The sequence below is a fragment of the Anarrhichthys ocellatus genome, unplaced genomic scaffold (genome assembly GCF_004355925.1).
Source record: "Anarrhichthys ocellatus isolate YVR2014 unplaced genomic scaffold, GSC_Weel_1.0 scaffold190, whole genome shotgun sequence".
Classification (NCBI taxonomy): Eukaryota; Metazoa; Chordata; class Actinopteri; order Perciformes; family Anarhichadidae; genus Anarrhichthys; species Anarrhichthys ocellatus.
The window spans coordinates 49,937-59,312 of NW_022280220.1; the positions used below are offsets into that span (position 1 = coordinate 49,937).

General features: G+C 40.8%; 2 protein-coding genes across 3 annotated transcripts in view; one reads left to right on the top strand and one right to left on the bottom strand.

The window, feature by feature from the left end:
* The window catches only part of LOC116400689 (vacuolar protein sorting-associated protein 13C-like), a 14,495-nt gene extending 9,577 nt beyond the window's left edge, over positions 1 to 4,918 (bottom strand). For both annotated transcript variants that reach the window (XM_031878647.1, XM_031878646.1), the window contains exons 1-5: positions 4,705 to 4,918; positions 3,473 to 3,516; positions 3,072 to 3,114; positions 2,562 to 2,657; positions 312 to 413 (exon numbers count right to left, since the gene is read on the bottom strand). In XM_031878647.1, coding sequence (XP_031734507.1) covers positions 312 to 413; positions 2,562 to 2,657; positions 3,072 to 3,114; positions 3,473 to 3,516; positions 4,705 to 4,804 — 385 coding nt within the window. In that variant the 5' untranslated portion in view covers positions 4,805 to 4,918. The remainder of the gene's footprint in view (positions 1 to 311; positions 414 to 2,561; positions 2,658 to 3,071; positions 3,115 to 3,472; positions 3,517 to 4,704) is intronic.
* Positions 4,919 to 8,392: 3,474 nt separating this feature from the next.
* The window catches only part of agrp (agouti related neuropeptide), a 5,410-nt gene continuing 4,426 nt past the window's right edge, over positions 8,393 to 9,376 (top strand). The window contains exon 1 of the mRNA XM_031878654.1: positions 8,393 to 8,519. Coding sequence (XP_031734514.1) covers positions 8,393 to 8,519 — 127 coding nt within the window. The remainder of the gene's footprint in view (positions 8,520 to 9,376) is intronic.

Genomic DNA, 9,376 nt, shown 5'->3' on the forward strand with positions numbered 1-9,376 from the left:
TCATTCATTCCTTCCTTCATTCATTCCTTCCTTCATTCATTCCTTCAATCCTTCATTCCTTCAATCCTTCATTCATTCATTCCTTCCTTCATTCCTTCCTTCCATCATTCGTTCTGCAGCCAGCTTTGCTTTGCACGTTACAAATATGGCAGCGAGCGTTAAATGCACGAAAGAATATCACCAGAAAGCTTCAAATTAGCAGCAGAAGAACACGAGAGGTGAGTCCTGTTACAGGTCAGAGGCCAGTCAGAGGTCAGTCAGAGAGAGGTCAGTCAGAGGTCAGTCAGAGGTCGGAGGTCAGCCTGTCTCACCTCTGCGTGCAGCCAGCTGTAGCGCCTCCTCGATGCATTGCAGCTCCCTCTGCTTGGCCTCCTGCTGGTCGCGCTCCTCTTTCGCTGCATCATACTTTATTGCTACAAAAAAAACACAGACAAAAGAGTTGATGCTGCATTCAGGCACTGTCGGTAAAATGGGAAGAACAGGAGAAAAGAACCAGCGGACTTATTCTCTACAGCGCTGAACTTCAGATGCTTTCACTGCAGGTAAAGAACTGAATGATCTTCAGAGAGGAACGTGTTGCTAACAGGAAGTCAACCCACCGGACCAGCTGTTCAGATAGAAAGTAAAGAAACAGATCCGAGTCTCTTTACTCAACTGTAAACCAACAGACACCTGGAAACAGGAAGCAGCATGTGTTCACTAGCACCAGAACCCATCAGGACTGGTACTGGTCAGCAGAGGTGGTCAGAGTCACAGCTTTACTAAAGTCCAGGGTCCAGTCCACCAAGGTCCACCACTTCAACTCTGTGCTTCGAGTCCTTAAACAAGTCATGTTGTGCCCTTAACATTTTAAATTGCTTCAAATAGAGTAACAGTATAATACAATAACAGAGACTGTTAGTAGTTAGACTATAGCAGTTAAATCATGTCGTATTCTGTTGTGAGGAGAATAAAAAGAGGATTCTTTGCTCCCGTGTAATGTCTTAACCTTTTGAGTCCACACCTCTGCTGCTCCGTACCGATACAACAGCCTCCTCCCACTACCAGTGACTCTAAATCATAGATTATGAGTAAATCCTCCCAGATTAGAAACCAATCATCACAGGTCAGTGTGTGAGCACAGGGCTGCACGAGCTGCTTCTACTCAATCGTCTTGTTTCATCTAAAAGTGTAACCAGTTAGCATTTGATGCTAACAACACGTGCATGTATCTATCTAGTCTATGTGACTTTAGCTCCTTCACAGTAAAAGCTCTCCCGCTGCAGGAATCTGACAGCAAAGACTGCTTTTATTGTGAAGGAGATCTGAACATTTTCCATCAGATCACAACAGAGAATATATTATTATTATTATTATAGTTATCATCGTTACTATTATGTGGACGTCATGCAACCCCGACAGGACTCCCAGAGACCGGATCGGACCTGAACCTCCACCTCTGAACCTCGTGATCTTACCGTTATATGGACATGCTGTCAGCTGAGATCCAGCTGGAACACACATGCACAACTACTGAGAACACACGTCATCAATCATACTCCATTATGTACAAGCTCCACCTCCAGACTGGACCAGCCAATCCGCCGGCTCCCCTCACAGGTCCTCTACTGACTCTCAGTGTAGACAACCTCACAAGTATTGAGAAGATTTATAAAACTGGAGAGAGTTTGATGGATGTTTAACTATTGAATCCAGCTGTGTATTAGTAGTGTAGTTGGTGTAATCAGGTGAACCAGCTCATGAGAGCACCCCCGAGTCAGACCTGGTCCCAGGTGAGGGGCCAGACTTATGATCCCCAGGACGGTTCCACGACCACCACGTGGAACCCTGACGAGGAAACGTTTGGATCTTTTATACTTCTTGGGGATTTCTCCTCGTTGGTAAATCAACATTCTCAAAGTTCTCCATTTTCTGTGATCACGAATGCAAAGAACCTGCCGCATGGAACCTCCTCTCACGCAGAGTTCACAGCAAAACGCTGGAAGAGATTACTTACAACGTCAACGCAAAGACACCAGCAGAGTCCACAAGATCGTCAACTCCCGTCCTAGAGACGTCTGGGTGGATCCTGCTCAGAGTCACCATTGTGCAGGAGGCCGTTCAGAGTTGTGACCAGAAGATGGTTGTCGTACGAGCGGTGAAGGAGGCCATCGAGCTGAAGAAGAAGTCCTTTCAGACCTGCTCGGCCCATGAAACTCCTGGTATCAGGACGTCAGAAGGACTGCAGCTTCTGTGATTGCTGGAGAAACCAAACTAGAGGCCGTGGAAAGGCTTTCCGGCGGCATCACAAAGACCCAACTTCAAACCTGGGAGGACCTAGAGGAGCCTGGGAACACCTCGGGATCTTGCAGGAGGAACTGGAGGATGAGGTTCCTGATCTCTTCTTTGTGTGATATTGAAGTAAATGGACTGGTGATGGAGGCACTGTGTCAACGGATGGAGCTCTCTCCATAGAGCTTTACTTGGGAGAGTGTGAATACTAATGCTGATGGATAAACATGTGTAAAGCCTGTCGTCCTCACACATGACGGACACTCGAGAAGGTTTAAAGCGTCACTTACTGGCTCCAGGAACCACCAGCAGGTACAGGCCGTCCAGCGTGGCGACCACAGCGTCATTGTAGAGATTCTTCCAGGGAATCTTCAACGTCAGCTTCCCTAGAAGAGACAAACAGGAAGTCCTCAGCAGCTGTGTGAGGTTAGTTCAACAGGTTACGTTGTTCAGTCCTCCGTTTCCATGTGAGGTGTTTTTAACATTCTTCATTTAATTATTAATGTCCTTTTAAAGAAGTTAACTTACAGAACAACATATAGATAATAGATTCAAGGCTTTGTTTCAGTGTAGAACTCAGGATCAGTCTTTGTCTCAAGACTTCTTTTAAAGGTCTTGTCTCGTCCTCACATGAAGAGGACTCTGGGTCATATTTATATATAGAAGATGATTTATCACCATTACTGGGATTACTCGTAGAAAAAAAAAGGACAATTACAACACATAAAATGATATGTATAATATATAATATAATAATTTATTTTATTATATTATATCACATTATTAGTTTCAGAACTCACCGATCTGTCCGGCCTTCACTTTGAATGGAACATCAAACTCACTCTGAAACACAAAGACACAGATGATCATTATTATTACCATTATTATTATTATTATTATTACAGATGAAACAATGAGTCAGTTCATCAATTAGCTGATTGACAGAATAAATTAAGCCGTGTTTCTATATTTAATATCTCGTCTTCTTTATGAGTCAGAAACAAAAAGTCGTCACTTTGAGCTCTGAAACGTTTTGATGAAGATTTAATTTTTTTAACTTTATGATAAAAACAATTGATTCTCATTTCATATCAACTCTCTATGTGTGTGTGTTTATAACTGAGCATGATGTATTAATGTGTATGATGACATCAGAGGGACACTATGCATGATGACATCAGAGGGAGGAGGCGGGGCTTACCAAAGCATTCTCCTTCACTTTCAGGTTCTCCAGAACAACGTTTCCTTCAGACACAGAAGAGGAACAGTCAGTACAACTGATTATAACGTCTTTATGTTATCTAACATCCATGAAGCCAGAGCTCTGATTGGTCAGTAGGCGGAGCTTATATACGAGCAGCTGATGTGCTCAGCATCAGTTACCATGGTGATCTACCAGGTAACAAGCGAAGTCACCTCGATAACCACGACAGCCTGCTTCCTGGTGCAGGACTGAGGCTGTTTACAGAGCCGTCAGCTGATTGGTGGAGCCTGTCTGTCTCCAGGTGTGACATGTGAACAGGAAGCTCCAGCGTCTGATTGTTTTAAACACAACATGAAGTAATGCTGACATCGTATTTAAACAATGACTCACAATATAATACAATGTCAACATTCAACATTTAGGTTTGTTATTATAGACTCAATGATCTCACATTATATTAAAGAGAACTAAATAAAGCAGATGATGGTTTAAAAACGTTCAAACTCATAAATAACATCTGTCTGCCATGATGTGTTCAGGGACACTCGTTCACAAAAGCACTTTAAGATGAAGAGTCTTCTGTTGTTTTATTCTGTGAGAGAGGAGTAATACACACAGTGTGTGTGTGTGTGTGTGTGTGTGTGTGTGTGTGTAGCTGATAAGCAGACGTTTCTCTACCAGTTAACTGTCTTTAACCTCGTGACCGCCTCACTGTCCCGTGTGTCACATTAACTGTTTAGTGTCTGGACGGTTTCACATGAAGGTGTATTTATACACATACATAATATATATATATACATATGTATGTGTATATGTATGTATCTCCAGGTGTATCTCACCGCAGGTGTCTTGTTGACCGGATGTGACGTCCTGTGACGGAGACATTAACACACACGTGGTTCCAACACACTGACCGTACTAACACCATGATGACGTAACGAGTCTCTCTCCAGTCATGAATGTGAAGATCAACTGTCTCAATAATTAATAACTTCACATTCATGAAGAAGAAGAGCTTCCGTCTCGCTACTGGCGGTGACAGAGTGAAGCTCCACTAACGTCAACACTTCATCGGTTTATCACCGCCGACAAGAAGCACAGCCCAGAGCTAATCATCAATGATGATAACAACAATAATAACAACATGTTGTGCGATGTGTTCGTGCTTCTCTAGAGAGGAGGAACCGTTACAGGACGAGGTTTCTGAACGGGAGTCTGGTCCAGCTCACCTCCCCAGATCCCGATCTTGAGCTGGGACTTGTCCAGGTTCTCCACGTAGTCTCCGATGAACCTGTTGAGCAGGTCGCTGACCAGAGACTCGAAGACCATGGCTGAAAGGTCCGGAGGTCGGGTCACCGTCGGTCTGCACCTGATTTCCGGGTTCTGACGACGAGCAGTCCGCGGATCGACTCCCTCTGGGATCGATTAGTTCTGTCTGTGTGTTGACGGTGATGTGAGCGCGAGAGAGCATCGATGAGTCAGGTGACTGAGTCAATGAGGGAGGAACAAAGTACTATATTAATAATAGTATTAATAAATACAATAAGTAATACTACAGGGTACAAATACTCTGTTTAAAGTAAATTAAAAATACAACCAATTATATCTTTCATTATAAATACATTCAACCAAAAAATATATATTAATAATGAGAATTAAAAATAATAATAACAATAATTATTATCATCAGTATCATTATTATTGTCATTATTATTCTTAAAATAAATAAATAATTTAAATATTATTCAAGATGTTTTTTAAGAAATTAATCTCAACAATTAATTAACATAAAGGTTTTTATCCGTCTTTAAAGTTCAACACCACAGGAAGTATGAATTCAATGTTTAAAATGTTTAAAACAAAAGAAGATATATGAATATGTGACAGATGTACATTTGAAGAGAGACTGAAACTGAAAGTATTTATTATTAATATTATAATTTTAGAAACCAGTTGTGTCTCCATTATTCCATTATTATCTGTTTCTTCTTCTGGGCTTCATATAAAGGTTGCATTAGACGTAAACTGAGCTGGCTGTAACAACCCTGATGTTTAAATATCAGACACACAAATATCTATCAATACTCTCTGTCACGGTTTCATTATTAACAATGGATCCTGAAGATACAAACATCTGAAACAAATGTTCATTTTTATTCAAAGGATTTTGTAAAATACTCGTAAAATTATACAGAGTTTGGTTCATAACGTCAAACACACACACACACACACGCACTCAAACACACACACACGCACACAAACACACCCACACACGCAAACACACATACACGCACACACACACACACACACACGCACTCAAACACACACACACGCACACAAACACACGCACACACACACACACGCACTCAAACACACACACACGCACACAAACACACGCACACACACACACACACACACACATGCACTCAAACACATGCACGCACACAAACACACACACACACACACAAACACAAACACAGTGAAGAGCTGTTTATGAAAGTTAGACAGAAGAGAACATAATTCATCAGCTGATTCTGAACTGATTGAAGATGACTCATTGTACACTAATCATGACATGATGTATTACATCAAACTGACCCTGGATCTGCCATTAATGATCCAATCAAAGCACACACTTGTTTGAATGCACGAGGTTTAATTAAACCTGACACAGACCGGTTAACTGAGGTTTAACTTAAACTTTCTTCTCTTTTTGGTTCTAGGCTCCAGCTAAGGTCCTGGTTCGAGGCCTTTCACAATAAGAGCTTCAGTTCTGAGCATCATATTAACAATGAGCACACGATGTGACACTGACCTCTGCTCTACAGATGCAACCTGTTAAACCCAACACTGTTTCCACGGTAACACTTCAGCCTTAAAACAGGAAGTGTACGAGAGTCGTTGTTGTTGATCGGGACAAACATGTTTTATTAAAAAAACATTTTCCGCTGATGGAGCGTAATCAGCGGTCAGCTGGTGATTGGTGCTGAGTGCAGCGATGATGTCGTCAGCGTGTCACAGTTCAGGGAATCGGCGAAAAGAAGCAGCTGATTGATGTTGATGGAGGAAACATCTAATGTTCTCCAATCAAACACACGGAGAGCATCATTAGTGAGCTCCACAGGAACCACAATATGAACACCAGCATATATCTGTTATTGTTCATTTTGTAGTTTATATCATGTTTCCTGATTTGAGTTATTGGGCGAAATCAAGAAATGTTTAACTTCAATCACTTCAGAAATCAGTTTTATACACTTTGCATGGACTCAGGTGGTCTCCGGTGGTCTCAGGTGGCCTCTGGAGGTTTCTGGTTGTCTCTGGAGGTTCTTGTAGGTCTCAGGTAGTCTCTGGAAGTTTCAGGTGGCCTCTGGAGGATTTTGGAGGTCTCAGGTGGTCACTGGAGGTCTCAGATGGTCTCTGGGTTGATCTGCTGACTATGACCTCCTGTCCTTTGTCTCATCTAATTTCCTGTCCTCTCTTCTCTAATAAAAACCAACAGAACCCTCCTTCAGGTGGAGGGTTGGGTCCTGGTGGGATCTCCTGGGGGAACCATGAGCGCCAGGTGGGGGTTCAGAAGTGACTGCAGAACCCTAATGGATCCCTCTGCTGGAGCTCGTCCTGGACAGGGAGCTCACCTGGGACTGGGTCTCCACTCATGGGGGGGGTCAATCTGAAGGGACCACATGGTCTTGGCTGTTAACCCTGGTCTACCAAAGCCAGATGTTTTGAACCGGAGCACACGGAGCCTGGCTCCAGGTCTCAGTTTGTTACAGTTTACAGGATAAATTAAAAACAAAGGTGGAAATATTAAGTACATAATAAACTTGGAAAAGTAAAAAAACAGGTTTTTAAATAAACATATTAAATAAAAAATGATCAAGAAAAATTATCAAGAGATTCTGATTCAGGAAACACTCACATGTTTGTATGACATCAATTGATCCGTTTCTGTGGCCATATAAATAAAGATAAATAAGAAAAAGACATAATTATAATTATAATTAGATGATGTCATCCCCCCTCCCCCTCAGCTGGTCATGTGACCTCCCTCCTTTAAATCACCCGTCGTCCCCTCGAGAGAGACAGACAGCGAAGAGTCACAGCTACAGGTAAGTCACCTCTCCTCCTCTGTCTCACTCTCTCTACTACAACTTCATGTGCTTTGACTTTATTTAAAGAAACTTATTTAAAATATTATAATACAAATATGATATATTATAATTTGATATGTCATTCAACGTTTATTGTCATTATATTTACAACAAAACATTGTGTTGTCGTTCTGAGATCAAAATAATTTTAAAAGCACACGATAAATACAACAAAATAATGATAAAGAATAAGCCATGTATAGTATATATTCATATACGTATACTGTAAGTACATATTAATATTATATGATATTTAATTTCACTGTTCTTTTTCTGATTCGAGATATATATTACATATATATTTGTGTGTGTGTTCAGGTCATTACTATACTTTCATCTTTCATATTTTTATGTTTACTCTGTAACTTTGCTTGCTGCTACTACAAACAAATTTCCCCCTGGGGATGAATAAAGTATACATCTATCTATCTATCTATCTATCTATCTATCTATACTAACAGACAATACTATGAATTAAATTAAATTAGACACAGTACGAAACACGATTATGTGAATATAATTCCACTTTTTATAACCTGAATATTTCAGAAATGTATGTGAATATGAATTAATATATATTAATGAATCCCTGAGAGCACTTCAGAAACTGAACTCTTATAATTAATAACTAAACTGAACACTAATCCGGTTTCCTTCTTTCAGAGGCCCTTGGAGGAGAAGCTGAGGATTGTGGGAGTTGTGGTGTAGACGGTCTCTTTTTCTTCTTCTTCTTCTTGTTCTTCTTCTTCTCTGGGACAGCAGGATGTTGGGCTCTGTGCTGCTCTGCTGTTGGTCCTTCAGTCTGCTGCATCTCTCTTCTTCTCTGGTTCATGGAAACATCCAGCTGGACGACGGCCGCCGCGGCGACACCTCCTACCTGTCTGACATCGGTCAGTAAACACCTGACCAATCAGAGAGCTTGCCTATCACCTGACACGCCACAGCAAGGCTGAAAGAATGAGCCACTATTTAGTGACACAAACGTTACTGTGGGGGGGTTATTTCAACACAAACAGAAATAATATCAGAACTGAACTTTATGAAATAACTAAGAATTTAACACATTAAATAGGAGTGTTTGTTTGCAATGGTACAAACTTTTTTGGTTTGTATAGAATGAAGTACTCAAGATACGACCCTAACTAAGTAGTTTAGTTGTCTAAACCTAACTAAGTAGTTTCGTTGTCTCAACCTAACTAAGTAGTTTTGTTGTCTCAACCTAACTAAGTAGTTTCGTTGTCTCAACCTAACTAAGTAGTTTCGTTGTCTCAACCTAACTAAGTAGTTTTGTTGTCTCAACCTAACGAAGTAGTTTTGTTGTCTCAACCTAACTCAGTAGTTTAGTTGTCGAAACCTAACTCAGTAGTTTTGTTGTCGAAACCTAACTCAGAAGTTTTGTTGTCGAAACCTAACTAAGTAGTTTTGTTGTCGAAACCTAACTCAGTAGTTTCGTTGTCGAAACCTAACTAAGTAGTTTCCTTGTCGAAACCTAAATAAGTAGTTTCGTTGTCTCACCCAAAATAAGTAGTTTCGTTGTCTCACACTAACTAAGTAGTTTTGTTGTCTCAACCTAACTAAGTAGTTTTGTTGTCTCAACCTAACTAAGTAGTTTTGTTGTCTAAACCTAACTAAGTAGTTTTGTTGTCGAAACCTGACTCAGTAGTTTTGTTGTCGAAACCTAACTCAGTAGTTTTGTTGTCGAAACCTAACTAAGTAGTTTTGTTGTCGAAACCTAACTAAGTAGTTT